The following is a 20,309-nucleotide window of genomic DNA, read 5'->3' as shown; positions in this document are numbered from 1 at the left end:
TAGGAATTGAGTGCTTGCAGACTCAAGACAACATTATTTGGAAGGAACACTCAGAATCCCTTCTGGTCACAAAGGAATATGTCATACAACATAGAAGGCCATAACACCATGAGATACAGGAGCAGAAGCAGCCCATTCGACCCATCAAGTCCATTTCACTATTCCATCATGAGCTGATTTCATTTTCCCACTTAACCCCACTCCCCTGTCTTCTGCCCATAATCTTTGATAGCCTGAAATTATAGTCCGGTGAGCCTGATGTCATTAGTAGGAAATATTATGATCCCAGTCGACTCCAAAACCCAGCAGCAATAGAAATTCATCAAGACAACAGTTACTTAAAAGTTACTTTTAATTTTCTTTAAACATAAAAACAGGATCAAACTTATTAACTTATTAACTTTAACCTAACTTAATCCCCTTCTAACTCTAAGCGTGTGTGTATGTAATGCGTTTATGTTCAGGAAAGTTCTTTGTTTCACAGTCAATTCATTCACTTATCACTTCTCCAAGTTCACCCATAACAGGCAATTCTCACACTGTGCACAGAATTCAACACTTATGAATCTTCATCAGGCTCTGGTGTTTAAAGTTAAATAGTTACAGCTCAGGAAGGTTCTTGATGGTTTCAGAGAGATATTTGTTGCTCGTTGGACACACACAAAATGATTTCATCCAATCGGTGTCTTGCCGAAGAAACTTACCCCATCATAGGATTTTCAAATGATAACCTCTTTTTCCCAAGTCACCACGGAATTCCTCTTGTTTCCCATATTTCAAGAGAAACACTCTAGCCAGCCATTTCCTCTTGTAAGAACTATAAGGGTTTTCAACAGGCTGAACTCACAACTCACAATCCTTCAAAATGGGGTTTTCAACAAGCTTGCCAGATTACCATTTTGCAGCCTCAACTGCTACTATAGAACTGACTTCTCTCTCTCTCTCTCTCTCTCTCTCTCTTTCTCTCTCTCTCTCAGAGAAGAATCCAGTTTGTTCTTTCCTCTCTCAGCTTGCAAAAAACCAAAACCTTTCCCAAGGCTTCAAACCCAATCTTTTATCGATCTTATCAGCACTTGAGCCGGACTTTTCCATTTACACCTGCTTTTTAAGGTCTTTCCAAAGCAGTTCCATTGTCTTTTGCAAAGCCAACCAGAGCCTGAAGCTTCGCTTCAGCAAAGCTATGAGATGTCTTTTGTGAAGTGTTATTCTGCTTATGAAGTGATCTACACTAAACCCCCCACAATCTATCTCTTTTAAAGACATATTTATTCATAACCATATTAATATAACCTGTAACAGTAAATTATTGGAAAGTGTTCTAAAAGATCGGATATATAATTATTTGGATAGCCAGAAACTGATTAGGAATAGTCAACATAGTTGTGCATGGTAGGTCATGTTTAACCAATCTTATAGAGTTTTTGATGATGTTACCAGGAAAGTTGATGAAGGATAGGCTGTGGATATTGTCTACATGGACTTTAGTGAGGCCTTTGACAAGGTCCTGCATGGGAGGTTAGTCAGGAAGGTTCAGTCACTAGGTATTCATGGTAAAGTAGTGAACTGGATTTGACAATGGCTGGACGGGAGAAGCCAGAGAATAGTGGTGGATGATTGCTTCTCAAACTGGAGGCCTGGGTCTAGTGGTGTGGCTCGGCAATCAGTGCTGGGACCATTGTTGCTTGTCATCTATATCATCTAATGGCCTGTTTCCGTGCTGTAATTGTTATATATGTTATAATGATAAAGTGGTAAATTGGATCAGCAAGTTTGCAGAGAGAAACTAAGATTGGTGGCATTATGGACAGCAAAGAAGGTTTTCAATTCTTGCAGAGGGATATAAACATATAACAGTTTATGGCATGGAAACAGGCCATCTTGGCCCTACAAGACCACACGGTTCACTCAAACAACTCCGTTACCTCTGCTGCCTATTCTCCACCCATAACCCCCTAATTCCCTCTTATCCACGTATATATCCAGCCTCCTCTTTAATGAAAGAATTGACTCTGCCTCAGCTATTTCCCCTGGAAGATTATACCATTCAGACACCACTCTCTGAGTGAAGAAGCATCCTCTAAGGTTTCTCCTAAAATTTTGCCCCTTTACCCTCAACTTATGTCCTCTTGTTTCAACCTCCCCTGCTCTCAGGGGGAAGAGTCTACTTGCATCTAGTCTATCAATTCCCTTCATAATTTTAAACACCTCTATCAAATCCCCTCTATGTTCCAATGAAAAAAGTCCTCACCTCTTCAATCTTTCTCTGTACTCTAGGTATTTTAAGCCAGGCAACATCCTTGTAAATCTTCTCTGCACCCTCTCCACCCTATCTATATCCTTCCTATAATTTGGAGACCAGAACTGAACACAATACTCCAAACCTGGCCTCACCAATGCTTTAAACAGTCACAGCATCACTTCCCAGCTCCTATACTCTATGCTATGATTTATGAAGGCTAGCATACAAAATGCCTTCTTAACCATCCTGTCAACATGGGAATCCACCTTCAAGGAACCCTGTACCATAACTCCAAGATCTCTTTGTTCTTGTGCATTCCCCAATGTTCTCCCCTTTACTACATATGTCCTATTTTGATTATTTTTACCAAAATGAAGCACCTCACACTTCTCTACATTAAATTCCATCTGCCATCTTTCAGTCCAACTCTCCAGTCAAACCAAATCCCTCTGTAATCCCTGGAAACCTTCCTCACTATCCACCACTCCCCCCATTTTCATATTGTCTGCATATTTACTTACCCAGTTAAACACCCCATCAGCCAAATCATTAATATAAATTATGAACAACAGGGGACCTAGCACCGATCCTTGAGGTACTCCGCTCATCACAGGCTTCCATCCTGACAGACAGTTATCCACCATGACCCTCTGCTGTCTCTCCTCCAGCCTCCTCTGGACCAATCTTACTATTTCTCTATTAATCCCTAGTGACTGAACCTTCCTTGCTAACCTTTCATGTGGAACCTTACCAAAAGCTTTGCTAAAATCCAGATAGACTACATCAATTGCCCTACCTTCATCTACCTTTTTCATCACTTCTTCAAAAAACTCAACAAGGTACATCAAACATGATTTCCCCTTCACAAACCCATGCTGGGTGCTCCTGATCAATCCCAGCTTATCTAGATATTCATACACAGCATTTCTAAGAATCCTCTCCATAACTTTCCCTACCACTGAACTCAAGCTTACAGGCCTATAATTACTTGGCCGACACCTCTTGCCTTTTTTAAACAACGGAACTACGTTAGCAACCCTCCAATCCCGCGGAACCAAACTCTCCTTCAGTGATCATTGAAAAATCACTGAAAGTGCCTCCGCTATTTGCTCCTTCACCTCCCTTAACGTCCTTGGGAAAGTCCTATCAGGACCAGGATATTTATCCACTTTTACTGACCCTAGAAGCTCCAAAACCCTCTCTTTACGAATCCCTATCTTTTCCATAACTAAGCCATTTGCCTCACATATCTGACATAGTCCAATGTCCTTTTCCTGTTGAAAAAATGAGATGAAAAATGGTAGATGAATTTTAATGCAGACAAGTGTGAGGTGTTGCATTTTGGAAGGTCAAACCAAGAAAGGACATGCACTGTGAATGCTGGGGTTCTGAGGTGTGTGGTAGAACAGAGGGATGTGGGAATACGGATACATAATTCCTTGAAAGTGGCGTCACAAATAAATAGGGTTGTAAAAGAGAGCTTTTGGCATATTGGCCTTCATAAATCAAAGTTTTGGAGAGGCCAAATTTAGTATTATGAGCAGTTTTAGTCACCTTACAGGAAAAATATTAATAAGATAGAAAGAGTCCAGAGAAGATTTACTAGGATGATGCCCAGTCTTCAGCAACTGAGTTATCGGGAAAGGTTTAACAGGTTAGGAATTTATTCCCTGGAGCGTAGAAGTATGAAAGGAAATTTGATAGAGGTATTTAAAATTATGAGGGGCAAAGACAGAATAAATGTAGATAGCCTTTTTCCACTGAGGGTAGCTGAGTAACAAACCAGACCACTGAGGGTAACTGAGTAACAAACCAGAAGATGTGGGTTAAGAGTGAAAGGGGAAAAGCTTAGGGAGAACAGGAGGGGGAACTTCACACAGAGACTGGTAGAAGTGTAGGACTAACCTCCAGCTGAGGTGGTGAATGCAGGCTCAATTTTAATATTTAAGAAGAATTTGGAAAGGTACGTGGATAGGAGAGGTGTGGAGAACTATTGACTGAGTGCCATTCAGTGGAATTCTGCAGAAAAATAGTTTGGCACAGTCTAAAAGGGCCAAAGGAGCCTGTTTCTGTGCTGTAATGTTCCATAGTCTTATGGTTCTATTCAGGAACCAATGCAATCTCTGCCTTAAATACACAGTACCCAACAACTTAGCCTCCAAAGATGCAGGTGGTAGCAAATTCCAGGCATTCACTATTCTCTAGCTAAAGAAATTTCTCAGCATCTCTGTTTGAAATGAGAGCCCTTCAATCCTGAGTTCTGCCCTTTGTCCTATGGGAAATCACATCTGTTCTGTCCAGGCCTTTCAACATTTGAGGTGCTTCTATGAGGTCCCACCTCATTCTTTTGAATTCCAAAGAACTCCTCCTATGCCCTCCAGCTCCCTAAGTTCTTGTCCACCAAGTACCCACCCATATTATTCCTAAACTAATCCAATTTATTTCATTCCCCACGCATTCCAATCAGCTTCCTTCAGATTTGAAACACTCAGGCAAGTTAGAGTAGCTAATTAACCTCCCAACTTATGTCTTTGGATGTAGTATGAAACTGGAGCACCCAAAGGACATCTACACATTTAGAGGGAGAACCCTACTGCTCCTGCATAGAAGATGGAAATTATACCACTGTATTTAATGTACTTAAAACACAGAGATCCGCAGGAAAGGAGCCAGGTCCCACACATGTAGATATAGGGTAACTAATTTGTAGATGAACAAAGTATCAAATTGCCACCAAGGTACAGTCATCTTGATATCTGAGTGACAGTCATGGATACATAGAAAAGAATAATAATTAAAATTTAAAATTTAAAATTTAGACGTACAGCACAGTAACAGGCCATTTCGGCCCACGAGTCCCTTCCGCCCAATTTACACCCCTTCAACCTACACCACCCGAAACGTTTTGACATGGTAGGAGGAAACTGGATCCCCCAGAGAAAACCCACACAGACATGGGGAGAACATACAAACTCCTTACAGAGAGCGTGGGATTCGAACTCCAGTCTGGTCCTGATCATTGGTGCTACAAAGGCATTGCACCAACCGTGCCAGATTGAGTGAAGATGGTGAAGGATGTGAAAATGTAGTCAGACACGAAATGGGTCTAAACCAGCTTGCGCTGATTTTACATCCAGGCAGTGAACAAAATGGGATGACACAGTTGGTGTAGCGATTTGCGCAATGCTGTTAGAGTGCCAGCGATCAGGACCAGACAGGGGTTGAATCCTGCGCTGTCTGTAAGGAGTTTGCAGACATTTTCCCTGTGCCTGCATGGGTTTCCCCCAGCGGCTCTGGTTTCCTCCCACTTTTCAACACTTACCAGGGGTTGTAGGTTAATTGGGTGTAATTGGGAAGCACGGATTCATGGGCCAAAATGACCTGTTACTGTGCTGTATGTCTAAGTTCAAAGTAAAATGTTGCATTTTTATTCCACTTCACTCAATGACAAGACATTTTATTGTAAAGAGATAATCTGAGTTGTGCTGGGTGCTGAATTGTAAAGAGGTACCTTAGTCATTAAATAAATAGATTCACTAACCTGAATCACCTTTTAAGGGCAGTAATCTGCTGAGTTCGTACTGCATCACACATCTGCATAAAAAACTATTCCAAATGTGGTTCCTGGGACAAGCTTTGCTTGGCATCAAACAACTGTGAAGGAAATAAAAATGTTTTTTGTTAAAATAAGCAGCAATTAAGGCAATTTCATGATCATTTGGTTCAATAAAAGCTTGGGATTCATGAGGTAATTTGCAACATGCCAAAACAAGAACTGAACTGTTGCAGGATGATGACCCCTCTCCTAGTGACAGTCTGACCCCTCTCCCAGTGTTGATTCCACTGCCAGAGATAGTCCATCTTCACTTCGAGTGCTAGATCATCTCCACTTCCAACTTCATTTCACATGCGAGTACTGCCCCAATCCCAGTCATAGTCTGAACTCATTCCCAGTGTCAGTCTGATACCACTCGCACTGATAGTCTGAACTCACTCCCAGTGCCAGTCTGACTCCTCTCCCAGTATCAGTCTGACCCTTCTCCCAGTGAAAGCCTGACCCCTCTCCCAGGGATAGCCCAAACTCACTCCCAGTCTGACCCCTCTCCCAGGGATAGCCCAAACTCACTCCCAGTTTGACCCCTCTCCCAGGGATAGCCCAAACTCACTCCCAGCCTGACCCCTCTCCCAGGGATAGCCCAAACTCACTCCCAGTCTGACCCCTCTCCCAGTGACAGCCTGAGCACATGCCCAGTGTCAGTCTGAACCCTCTCCCAGTGTCAGTCCGACCCCCCTCCCAGTATCAGTCTGACCCCTCTCCTAGTGAAAGTCTGAACTCACTCCCAGTGTCAGTCTGACCCCTCTCCTCGTGAAAGCCTGACCCTTCTCCCATTGACAGATGGTGTTGGAAAAATACTGAAAAAAGTTAAATGCAGAATAAGGAAGTGGTAGAGAAATACTTTGCAATTGCCTTCATAGAAGAATACATGAAAACATCCTTAGAAATAATAGAGGACCAGGGATCCATCATAAGAAGGGGAATAAAGGAAATTAACATTATTAAAGTTACACTGCTGGAGAAGTAAATGACTGGTATGGAAGTGTCAGGTCACAGGACTCCAAAGAACGACAGTGAGTTGTGAACTCAACCAGCATCATCATGCACATCAGTCTTCACTCCTCTGAGGACATCTACACAAGGCAATCCCCACCATCCAAACCATGCCTTCTTCAAGGAAGGAGTTACAAGAACTTGAAGATAAACATCCATTGATACAAAACCAGCTTCTTCCCCTCCGTTACCAGATTTCTGAATGGTCAATGAACTGCAGACACTACCTCATTTTCTCTTATTTTGCACAAATTTATTTATTAAAAAAGTAATTTATAGCAATATTTGCACCTGTAACACTGCCACAACACAACACATTTTTTGAAATATTCTTGAAGATAAATTCTGATTCTGAGTCTGAAAACTGATGAATCCCAAGGACCTAATGATCACCTCCGAGAATGTTGAAGGAGGTGACAATTTGATCGTCATCTTCCAAAATTACATAAACATCAGGGGTATGTTTTTTGCACAGAGAGTAGTGGGGGCCTGGAATGCATTGCCAGAGATGATGGATGAGGGTGGTACAACAAGGACATATAAAAGACTCTTTTAGACAGGCACGTGGATGCGAGAAAAAAAAGAGGGTTTTGGGTGTGAGGTAGTGAAGGTTTAATTTTCAATAGGTTTATCGAGCTCAGCACATCGTAGGGCGAGGGGGCCTGTATTGTGCTGTTCTAGCTTCTATTTTGTATTTCTTCTTCAAGCTGTAAATTTGACCCCGCTATTTAAAAAAGTTGGGGGGGGTGGGTGGGGAGAGTTAGAAAGGAGGACTTATCTACATGCTGGCCTGATATTAGTTATTGGGAAAATTGTGAATTTCTAGCAAAGGTTGTGACATCAAGATTCTTAAAAAAATAGCAAGGTCCCACACTGAAGTTTGACGAGTAAGATCAGAGCACATAGAATAAGGGTGACACACTATTGCGACCAGGAAGAAAATAAAGAGTAGGAATTAATAGTGGAATACCAAAGTCAGCAAACACTGTTATTCTCAAAACACAGAAATGCTGGAAGAAATCAGCAAGTCTTGCAGCGCAAATGGAGGTAAAGATATATAACCAATGTTTCGGGCCTGAGCCCTTCTTCAAGGAATGAATAGGTCCTATCTCAGGCTGGCGGGCTTAACCAGTAGGGTGCTGCAAGGAGAGCTGTTTAGACCTCCACTGTTCACACTCTATATCAACAGATTGAACAAGGGAATCCATTGCAATGTCTCCAAGTTTTCCTATGACTCCAAACTAAGAGTGAACCTGGGCAGGGATGAGGATGGGGGGGGTAATGGCAGCAATATGGTGACGGAGCACAATGTGGAAAAATGTGTGGTTGGCATTTTCAGGGATAAAAGCTTTTTTTTTAAATGGCGAAAGACCAGGATGTTCAGAAGTTGAGATTGTACTGAACGTAAATGTCCAGAAACGACAGCCAATTAAAGGAGACAACAGGCAAAGAAACCGGATGACCTTTATTTTGAGTATAAGGGTAAGAATGTTTTATTACAAAACTAAAGGTGAAGGGAGACAATTAAAGGAGAAACATGAGGCATTTTTTTTCACACAGAATGTTAATGTCTGGAACGTGCCATCAGGGAGGTGGAAGCAGATACGATCGAGATCTTTAAGATGCGTCTGGTCAGGCACATGCACATGCAGGTATTAGAGGGATACCACACTTTTCTATTCTTTTGCATTTTTTCAATTTTTTAAATGTAATTTATAGCAATTTTTCACCTGTAATTTTTAAAGGTCTTTCTGGCACATAAGCCCATGCCATCCAATTATAACCAATTGACCTGCAAACCTCGTAGTACTGCCAGAAAACAACAAATTTCATCACAGTAAATTCTGATTCTGGATTGTGTGGATACAGATGGGAGCAGTTTGGCAAAGACATGGTGGACCAAAGAACCACTGAGCTTGTTCTAATTATATAAAGCCTTGGAGTATTGGGAAAGTTTTGGAGTCCTTCCCAAAATGGATTAAGAGGTGAGCAATTGGTCTTTCGGTTGAGTGGAGACTAAGCTAGGCCCACTTTGTGCTTAGAACAAATAAAGGTACAAGATTCCTAGAAGCTTGACAGAGTAGGTATGGGGAGGATGCTTCCTCCAGCTTGGGAGTCTAGAACTGCTGGTTTCATTCTCAGACTAAGGAAAAAGTGATTTAGGATTGAGGGGAAGATAAAATTTTGATATTCTCAGGCCTGGAGCACTGTGCCTAATAAGACATTGAGTTAATAACCCCTTCATTGCAGAGGGCTCAACGGAGGTTTAATAGGATGATCCTAGAATGAAAAGATTATAATATGAGGAGCATTTGACAGGTCTTGGCTTGCATTTATTGAAATTTAGGAGAATGAGAGGGGATCTCATTGAAACATTTTGAATGTAGAAAGGCATGAACGGAGTTGGTGTAGAAAGGTTAGTTCCTAGGATGGAGAGTCTAGGACAAAGAGGACACAACCTCAGGATTGGACGGCATCCATTTAGAACAGAAATTAGATGAAATTTATTCAACCAGAGGGTGATAAATCTGTGGAATTTATTGCCACAAAAGAGATTGATAGATTCTTGATTTGCCAGGGCATCAAATGTTATGGAGAGAAGGCTGGGCAGTGGGGCGAGTGGGAAAATGGATCAACTCTTGATTAAGTAGAGGGGCTGAATACCTAATTTCTGCTTCTCTGTCTTAATTCAAAACTGAGATCAATAGATTATTTAAATGTAAAATTTTAAAATTAATTTTGACAGGCCATTTCAGCCCACGAGTCTGTGCCACCCAAATTACACCCAATTAACTTACACCCCCGGTACATTTTAAAGGGTGGGAGGAAACTGGAGCCCCTGGGGAAAACCCACACAGAACATACAAACTCCTTACAGAAAGTGCAGGATTCGAACCCCAGTCCCGATCGCTGGTGCAGTAAAGGCATTGTGCTAACCACTACGCCTAACCATGCCGCACTGAATATCAGATTCAGGTTGATTGAAATGAACAAGGTGCAAAATTACTGTTAATGGCAATTCCAAGATTTAAAAAAAGAAATAACAAGTGCAAAAGAAGTGATAAAGAGAGGTAGTGATCACAGGTTCTTTGGAGATTTAAATAGAAAAATAATGTTTAACCATGATCTTGCTCAATTGTGGAACAACTTTGAAGGGCCAAACTCTACCCTTGCTCTAATTTTAAATTTCTTCTCTCCTTCTGAATACTAGCACACGTAGTGACAACACATCGTCAGGCATGAAATTCAGCTCAATCAGTGGTATTTAGAATGTTACAATTTCAGAGAAAATAATTTATGTGCAGCCCTCACTTGCATATCCTTCATTACCCACATATCTGCCCTGGCCCCTTTGCCCCCATGTTCACAAGGATAGGATTCCCCTCGTCCTCTCCTACCACTTCACCAGCCTACTACATGATCTCATCATGAGACACATCTTTCCTTCTCTTCCTCCCTCTAACTTCTGCAGGGACCACTTCTTCTTTGATTCGTTCGTCCATTCCTCCCTCTCCATCAATCTCCCCCTTGCCACCTACCCCTGTGACCACAGGAGGTGCTTCACTTGCACTCACACCACCTCCCTCACCACAATTCAGGGGCCCCAACAGCCTTTCATACTGAAGCATCACTTCATGTGACTCTGCAGGGGTCATCTACTGCATCTGGTGCTACTGTTGTGGTCTCAAGTAATGTTTATTGTCAGCTGATGCAGAAGTACAACCTGATGAAACAGTGTTCTCTGGTCTTGGTGCAGAACACGCAGACACACAACCAGGCATAACACAAGTGTCCTCTACATTAGAGAGACCAGATGCAGACTGGGAGATCGCTTCATTGAACACCTTCGTTCCATCCGCTACAATTGCAGGGATCTCCCTGTTGTAACCCATTTCTATTCCCCACTTCATTCCCACATCAGTATATCTGTCCATGGGCTCAGGCACTGCCAGATTGAGATCATCTACAGATTGGAGGAACAACACCTCATTCCATCTGAGTACTCTCTAACCATTAACATCGACATCTCCAGTTTCCATGAACTCCCCCCCCACCCACTCCCATGACTCTCCCCTTCCCCTATCCCTATGTCTTTTTTTTATCTCTTGCTCTGTCCCTTTCCCTCTTACCCTTTCCCTCTGTCTCCCTTCCTCCAGTTCTGAATTCGCAGAGCCACCCCCTGCCCCAATCAATTCTTCTCCTGTCCTCCTATCCTTGTTCAATTATGCCTTTTGTCTGTTGGCCTGTGTTCCTCCCCCTGCACTTTCTTCCCTCCTCCCCTCCCCTTTTTAATCAAGCTCCTGCCTGCTTTTTGCTCATACATTGACAAAGGGTTCAGGCCTGAATATTTCACTTATGTGGAGAGATCAGATGGGTATTACTTGTTTTTCCTTGGAGTGAAACAGGCTGAAGGGTGCCCTGGTAGAGACATCAATAAGGTAGAAGTTTTATAGGAACCTTTTCTTCCAAGCAGATGTACTATAGCTAAAGGACTTAAGTTTCAGATAAAGAGCAGGAGCATAAAAAAGGAATCCGAGGAAGAATTATTTTACCAAGAGTGCAGTTGGAATATAGAAGCCAGGAGCAGGTGGTCAACTAGGTTCTTCAAGCCTGCCCTGCCTTTTACTGTAATCATGGCTGATATATGCTGGCATCAAATCCTCTCCTGTGCCAGTTGCCCATGACCTTCAGTTCATCAATCTTTCAAATCGGTCTTGAGTCCACTTCTGCGTCAGTTGTCCAGTTCACCGATCTTTCAAGTAGTTATCCTTCCCCCTCTTATGTACATTGACTGATCTGGCCCCCACCACCAACAGGGGTGGAGAATTCCAGAGATTCACCACCTGAGGAGATGGTGGAGGCAGAAGCTATCATAACATTTGAGAAGTATCCTGATGAGCATTTGAATTGCCAAGACATAGAAAGTTATGGGTCAAGAAGTGGAAAGTTACATCAGTATGGTTGATAATCATGATGGGAAAATGACTTGTTTATCTGCTTTATGTTACATGAGTGCTTGCTGAGCCATTTCTAAGAGCAATTAAGCTTCAATGTCATGGATGGGTTTTTGATCAGGTGAGCCAAACTTCCTTCCCTGAAGGACATGAGCGAACTAGATGGGATTTTAGAACATCATTTCCATCGTTGATATTGATCGATGTAGCCTCATCTAGGGCTGGCCTGCTGATGACATTAGTTGGCAGGAAGGGGTCGCGTTCACTGGTGTTAGATAATTGCAATGATGGTCCCTTTGCTGAAGTTCAAGCTCACCAGTAGTGACATTAGAGTTGGTGTGTTGCATGCTTGCAATTTAGAATTGCATAACATCGGTTTTCAGAATGGTTGCATGATGCATGGAGAGTTTGAAAGGAGAGTTGTAAAGTAGGAAGTATCCTCGATGTCCACTGAATGCCTGGAAGCACTCTAGTCACTGAAAGGAGTGGGGAGAAGATGCCAGCTCCATGACTCAAGCACTGAAGTGGTCAAAAGTCAGTGGATCCACCTTTAGATGACATCTCCCAACAATGACAGAAATGTTGTTAGTCATTACGCAACTCACCACAATCGCATCACTCACCTACCAGCAACCTCTACTGGAACTCAGCTCATGTTTATGTGCTCCACCACATCCTTCCACTCAAGAATGCAGAAAGAATAAGGGTGAGTATATTTCAGAAGAAATAGCTGGCAAAATATGAGGTCAACCATTTCATGGAAAACATAGAAGGGTGAAATTGGTGCTCAGCAGAACCCAAGATTCCACAAATCGTTGGAAGTGAACAGGAAATCAAATGGCCTGTTGGCCTTTATTTCTAAAACATTTGAGTTCAAGAGCAGACATTGGGGCGGAACGGTTAGAACTGTCTGTAAAGAGTTTGTACTCTCTCCCCATCACTGCGTGGATTTCCTCCAGGTGCTCTGGTTTCCTACCACCCTTCAAAACATACCGGGGGTTGTAGGTCAATTGGGTGTAATTGGAGGCACGGGCTCTTGGGTGGAAAGAGCCTGTTACTGTGCTGTATGTCTACATTTAAATTTAAATGTAAAAATTTGTCATGTTTCACTTGCATAAAGTTTTTGATGAGATCATGTCTGTAATGTGCATAGGTTTGGTCTTGACAGTAAAGGAAAGATTTGCTTGCAATGGTGTAATTGTTATTAAGGTTCAGTAGCTTGACTCCCTAAATGTTACAAGGAAAGATTAAGAAGTGTGTCTTTAGTTTCTTAAGTATCAAATAATTGGAGATGAGCTCAATAAAAGCATACAACATATTAACAGTGCTTGACAGGTTAAATATGGACATGATGTTTCCCCTCATTGAAATGTTTTGGGAGTTAAGTCTCAATTCAGGACTGAAATGAGAGTGAGATCAGAGACAGTGGAGTGGGAAGGAAGACCTGTCCCCTGAGAGCGTATCATCTCACAGAGATCAGTGGCAGAGTTCAAGGTGACATCACATTTCAAACAGAAATGTATGTGGCAGATGTCAGCAGAGCAGATAGAGGAGGAGGTTTTGCAAGATTAATTAATCAGGGAGTTGATTCCTGCACTGAGGAAGGTGGATATTTTTAGAGGTCCTGCGAAAGAAGTCAGATGGATGGATCTTAGAAATAAAAAGAGGGAAAGCACTTTGCTGAAGGTTTGTTACTAGCTTCGTATGAGTTAGTGGGAGATGGAGAAAAACAAATTTTGGCCGGTCAGAGACAGAGAAAAATAATAGGATCATTATTGCAGCTTCTCCAAAGTTAACTGGACAGATTTAGAACAGCAAAAGCTTGAAGTGCTTTCAGGAGAACTTTCTCATCTAGTTGTGTTGGCAATCCTATTATAGATGGAACAATACCAGATCTTCTGGCTATCCATCCTATAGGATGATGATGGTCCCCTTCAGTCAGTTTGTGGGGTTTGATATGAGGATACCCTACTCCTCAGAAAGGAACAGCATGTGCATGAATGGATTTAGGTGATCAGGGATTGCACAGGTACAGACCCACCCTCTCGACATCCCCTCCTGGATCCAGTGGCATGGTGAGGTCCAAGATCGCTGGGGGAAGTTCTATTGCAGTGAATGGCCAGACTAAGCTTCGATGCAAGGGATTCCCTTTCTGTGCTCCACAGCATCTGTTTGCAAGAGGGTTCGTCCACCCTTTGACAGGTCTTGTTTTTCATCCTGCTGGGTGTCTAGCCACGTTCTGTATCATGCAAGCCTGGTGGGGGTGCCAGTGTAGTCATCGACCACTATGTAGAACTGGGCTATATGGTACCAGTAGCACTCAGTCGAATATCTTGGGAGTTGGACAAAAGGAGGGAGTATCAGAAGGTGATCAGTATGGAGATAGGAATCCTAACTCTGTAATTTTAAGCTTGTTATGGAGAAAGACAAGGATAGGTCCTACATTGGAAGAAGGTGATTTTCATATCATAAAACTGGACCAGTTAAGAATGTAACAGGAAAAAGCTAGGTAATTGGAGGCCAGTGGTTGAGAAATGATTGGGGAAAAAAATGAGGGGCAGTATTGTTCTGCACTTGATTGATCAGGGATGGGCAACATGACATTTTTAAAGGGGTGGATATGTCTGACAAATTTGATTGAACCTTTTGAGAAGCTGACCAAATACATCAACAAGGACAAGGTTTCTGATATCATCAACATGGACTTCATTCAGAACAGACAATTTCTCACATGGGAAACTGGTCCAATTCAGCAAGTTGGATCTGAAATTGGTGTGGTGGTAGAAGGCAAAAGCCAAAGGGCTGTTTTCCTTTTTGAGAAAGTAGCAAACACCTGAGGAAACAAATTAATTGTGTTTCTAATCATAGTTTTTTTGTCAACTGGGCTCACCATCATTTGAAGCCCATCCCCAATTGTTCCTGAACTAAGTGGCTTGCTAGGTTACTACAATGGGAGGGCGAATTAAGACTTAATGGTATGAGTCAGTCTGGAGACACACACTGGCTGGATTAGGTAAGCATGGTTGATTCTCACCCATGACATGCAAGATGCCTTTTTACAATAATGCAGCAGTTTTGTGATACTTTTTAACAGATTTTAAAAAAAATAATCTGTTATTAATAGAACTTAGGCTCCATTACCACCATGATGGGATTTGAACTCTTCTCCAACCGATTAGTATAGGTTCCCGTCCAAATACTTAACCTGCTGTATCTAGACCCTAGGTTAGGATGCACAGTTTTCTAAAAATACAATTGGGTAATGCAGCATTATGCAACTCTAGAGTGATAGGATTCATGGTCCCAGCAGGCAATGGAACTCAAACTTGCAAGCTTCCTCAACCAAACTTCCATCTCTCACCAGTCCTCCAGCTCATGGAGCTCAATCACTATGGAGGTTTGAGAAACCTATACATATGACTTCTGATAGAATGCTTACTGTCAATGTGTCCAAGGATTACTAGGAATGTCGGAGGTGCAGAGTTGTGTGGTCAATTAGACTAGGTCACACAGCAAATTATTGCTGCCTGCTTCATAGTTCCAGTGACCTGAATTCAACCTAAGTATCTGGGGCTGTATCTGTGTATACACAAAACACAGCAAAGAAACAGGCCCTTCTGTCCACAATATCTGCACTGAAAACAATGTCAATTAAACAAAATCTCTTCCTACCCATGATCCATATCGTTACGCTTGTTCTTTCAAGAAGAACGGGTTTAGGTAGGTTTAATACTTAGCCAACTTTATTTTCCTTGAGCTGCATTACGAGCTCCCGTTTTAGTAAAATCGGATTATCACTGTAAGGGATAGTACTGACAGGAGGAACTGAATGTCACAGTTAACATTTAACATTTCACACAAGCACCATCACAACACAGCATTGCAGAGACAATCCAATATATTGGAAGAACTGAAGGAAGGCTTGTCACAGTCTGTTCTAGATTCGATACAATTGCAAAGACATTGTGTGTGTTTATACTAAGGACACCTCGCATCATCCCGCATTACCGCGATTTTTTGTCCCTCGCATCACCGCACATTTTAGGACTACCCGAACTGTTTCTAGCGAGCGATGAATACGCGGTGATGCAGGGCGACGTGAGGTGATGCGAGGAATGTGAGGTGATGCAGGGCGATGCGAGGTGACCAGGAAGTCCGATGAGCAATTGAAAACCGCGGGTGAAAAATCGCGACTTCCAGTGAGTCACCTGCGGTGTTTCCACTGCGAGGTCGTCCTTCGCATCACCCCGCATCGACCACCTCAAAAGTAGGACGCCGGAGCACCTCGAATCGCCGCACATCAGCCACAACCGGATGTGTTTACAGTACGGGCAGATTCGAGGTGTCACCGCGCATCACCACGCTTCACCTCGCATTACCTTGCATCACTGCTCTTTTCCCGGCTCAGTAGAAACACCCCCATTGTGATTTTGCAAGGGAGAAGCATTCTGACGGCTGAAGAGAAAACAGCCTTTTGATGCAACTCTTATGACCAGCCATTTTTGCGGAATTCAGAGCAAAGTATGCTCTGTGAATGACTGGGCCTTTCCGGTGGATTGATCTGTGCCAGGAGGGTCTTTTGGGAAGCAAAGTGTTTCATTTTGATTGTGACTAATAGTGAAGGTCACTTGGAGAGACCAGTGCCAGGGTGTTGGAAGCTTCATGGAGGCCACCCAGTTCGAGTCTCACCTACGAAAGGACCAGGAGTGTTGTGATAACAGCACGTGTGGATGGACATTTCTTCAAAGGCAACGCAAGGAGAATTCGTGAGTCTGTAGCAACGACAATTCCAGTCTCCCCATCAGTTCAACATTAAATCTGGGCATCAACTTTCAAAGGCCTTCACTTCAACAATGAATTTAAAAGACTGAACTTTGAAGTAACTTTCTAGATTTTGGCCTGGACTATAATGATTTGGGTATATCACATACACACACACACACACACACACACACACACGCACACACACACGCACGCGCGCACGCGCACACACACACACACACACACACACACACACACACACACACACACACACACACACACACACACACACACACACACACACACACACACAATAACACACCTGTGCATAGTTGGTCTCCCCTGTTCCACTAGCTTCTAAATAAATGTTGAATCATTGTTTGAAGCATTCCAACTATCAGCTCGATTGCCGGTGAACTGCATCAGTGTGGGAGGACTTAATTTATCCATGCTTATGAACTATTGTCTTCTCATACTCACTCAGACACTTCTGACTCCATGCTATGCTTGTTCTTTCAAGAATGACTAGATGTGGGTTTAACACTGAACCGATTTTATTTTCCTTGAGTTGCTTCAACCGACTTCCAGTCACAACACCTGTGATTCCTATCATCTACCACTTCGGGTTTCTGTCAACTGTGTGCACTGCATACTGAGAAATTTATTTAAATGCATAATAACATATATATCCCGTTATCTCTAAACAGAACAACATAAGAAATAGGAGCAAGAGAAGACCATCTGGTCCATTAAGATCATGGGTAATCATCCCCACTGACCTATCTTTTCCACATATCCCTTAATTCCCCTTCCATGTAAAAATCTATCCAACCTGGTCTTAAATCTATTTACTGAGGTCATCTCCACTGCTTCAATGGGCAGTGAATTTCACAGATAAAAGCCCCTTAAACACTACTATTGTATCTGCTTCTACCAGTTCCCCAGGCAATTATTCCAGGGGGTTACTACCCTTTTTGCAAAATCTTGTTCCTTTTCCTTCGCCCATCTTAAATGCATGCCCCCAGTATCTGATATTTTTATCCTGGGGATAAAAGAAATGATACTGGCCTTATATCCTAACTATGCTTCTCATCATTTATATAAATTTCCATCAGGTCAGCTCTGAACCTCCAACACTCCAGAGAAAAGAACCCAAGTTGGTTTGACCTCTTCTTGTAGTCTGATCATTCCTCAGTGATTGCATGTCCCTGTGATGCCGTGATTTTTCTCTTGCATTCCAATACTGCGCTGCTGGTTGCTTGGCTAGCGTAAATCAGTGTGCAAAATTAAAAATCCAAATAGTGTACTTTTGAACAATTAAACCAAACAATTTCTTTTTTTCATTTTTCACTTAACACTTAAAGCCATTTGATTATCACTGGAGTGAAGGTTTTACTCATTGCGCATTTTTTGATAACTAGTTTTAAGTTAAACTTTCGGAGCGTTGGAATGGACTTGTTGATTCTTTTGCATCCACACCTTTCTCTTAAACATTATCTGTCCTTTAATTGGGCGTGATATAATCATTTAAAAAAACAGTAATATACATATATATATATAAAAAACTTATATTAATAGAACAAGTGCAATACCATTGTAATAGACTAATTAACCAGTATTTAGCACGGGGTCTTTGAAAATGCAGGGCCTCTAACATATGCTACTTTTGCTACTGTATTAATCCGGCCCTGGGACTGAGGATCCTGAGAGACCTTGACAGGATGGATGTGAGAAAATCTAGAATTAAGGACCCGGTTTAAAAAATAGTTAAGACAGAACTGGAACTTTCTTCTTCAAAGATCTTTGAAAAGTTTTAAGGGTGATGTAGATGGATAGTTGATCTGCAAGTTTATCACAGATAGACAGAGATGCAGAGTTGTGGTTACAGTCAGGTCAGCCATGATCATATTCATTGATGGATAAGGCTCGAGGATATGTGAATAGCCCTAATCTTTCAATGCTCATTATTGAGATTAAAAAATCCTGGAACTCTCTATCTCATAGCACAGCAGCAATACCTTTGCTGGTTTAAGAAGGTTTCCAATCACCTTCTCATGCAGATGATGTGAGTGTGGGGAATAAATGCTGGCCTTTCTTGTGATGCTTGCGTCTAGGAATGAATACGAACAATAGGAATCTAGAGCAGTAACATCAGATTTGCTACCAAATGCTGAAAATGGAAATATAGCATAAAGGAAACCCATTTTATGCATTTAATAAATAATGGATGAAGGGTAAAAATCAGCTTCATTATTCAAGCTGACTATAATGTTCGGTGCTGACTGTGAGGTGAAGAACCCGACTACTGTCTATTCTTGGATTGCATGAGAAAATGATCAGTGAATGTGGTGATGTTACAGCTTTGTAATAATGTGGATCATGAAAAGAAATACTAAATAAATGATTTTGCAGGCATCGAGAAGCGAATCAGGAAAATTAATTTACTCGATTCTCTTGTGCAAACAGCACTTGTTCAGGTCTCCAGATTCATCAGCTTTGTCCCTCTTCAAACAACTGGGCGAGTGTAATTAATCGGCCAAGCATGGCACCAATAGATCAAAGTTCGACCTGTTTCTGACACTGTTGCAGGAAATTCTTTAAACAGCAATTATCCAATTGAGAGGGGTTTTAGTTTGCATGATTTCCTGGAAATTAGCGTTTGAGAATCACAACCCTGATTGAATTTTGGTAGTTCTTCCTCTGTTGAAGGCCAAATTTATAAATCTTTCTTGGACTGAGCTGTGATGAATCAGTAGTGAGGAGTGAGAATCCCTATTATGCATTATTAGCTGCTCAGCCTGAAACAAACTCATTTTGATCCATTGCCATAATGATCCAGCAGAGATGTCCAAGGGCTTTGGCTCTGGCTAGGAACACGCAATGGTGTGCAAATAACTGTGTCATTTTTCCAGCCTTGGATACAATTAATTCAGGGGTTACACCTTCTTGAGTCTAAAAATGTGTTCCCAATGGTGAAATTACCAAATTTGGCTGGAAATGGAGAGATTATAGCGGGATGTAGGGTAGAGGAGGTGCCATGGATGGATGTAGCTGATATGATGAGAATATGGAGGGACTTGAAAACAAGATGCAAGAAAACAAGAATGGAGAATCAGCCCCTTCTTCTGAATGCTGGAAAGATATTCGTACAAGGTGAGAGGAGGAAGGTTTCGGGGAGACGTCAGGGACATGCATTGCTGCCGGGAATGCCTGGCTGCTGAAGATGGTGGTGGAGGCACGTGCAATGGAGACATTCACATAGGCACTTGGATGTAAGATAAATGAAAGATGATGTGCTGTGTGGGAAGCAAAAGTTGATTGTTGCGGAATAGGTTTACGTCAGTCGGGACCACATCGTGCGTCAAAAAGCAGTACAGTACTGCTCTCTGTTCTGAGGCAGCATGGTTAACATAGCGGTTAGTGCCATGCAATTGCAGTGCCAGCAAACCAGGGCTCAAATCCCCCCTACTCTGTAAGGAGATTATACATTCTTCCTGTGACCATGGTGATTTCATCTAATTGCTACAGCTTCCTCCCACATTCCAAAGACGCACAGGGTTGATTGGTAATATAGATGGAATGGAACAGTGCAGGCTTATGGGTCGGAAAGGCCTGTCACCATGCTCTATCCCTAAATTGTAAAAAAATATTTTAAATGTCTGAATCAGGAGCAAATGGCTTTAAATAAACATCGAAGCAGTGTGTGAATGTGTCTTCTTTGGCTTGGCTTCGCGGACGAAGATTT

General features: G+C 42.2%; 1 protein-coding gene across 2 annotated transcripts in view; it reads right to left on the bottom strand.

The window, feature by feature from the left end:
* The window catches only part of vegfc (vascular endothelial growth factor c), a 198,517-nt gene that overhangs the window by 12,981 nt on the left and 165,227 nt on the right, over nt 1-20,309 (bottom strand). Inside the window, exon 5 of one of the 2 annotated variants that reach the window (XM_069940796.1) lies at nt 5,790-5,893. In XM_069940796.1, coding sequence (XP_069796897.1) covers nt 5,790-5,893 — 104 coding nt within the window. Of the gene's footprint in view, nt 1-5,780; nt 5,894-20,309 lie in introns of both variants that reach the window. The other variant, XM_069940786.1, reaches the window with a different exon arrangement.

The sequence above is a fragment of the Narcine bancroftii genome, chromosome 1 (assembly GCF_036971445.1).
Source record: "Narcine bancroftii isolate sNarBan1 chromosome 1, sNarBan1.hap1, whole genome shotgun sequence".
Lineage (NCBI taxonomy): Eukaryota > Metazoa > Chordata > Chondrichthyes > Torpediniformes > Narcinidae > Narcine > Narcine bancroftii.
The sequence above is the reverse complement of the archived record's forward strand: the minus strand, read 5'-3'. Positions and strand labels throughout refer to the sequence as shown.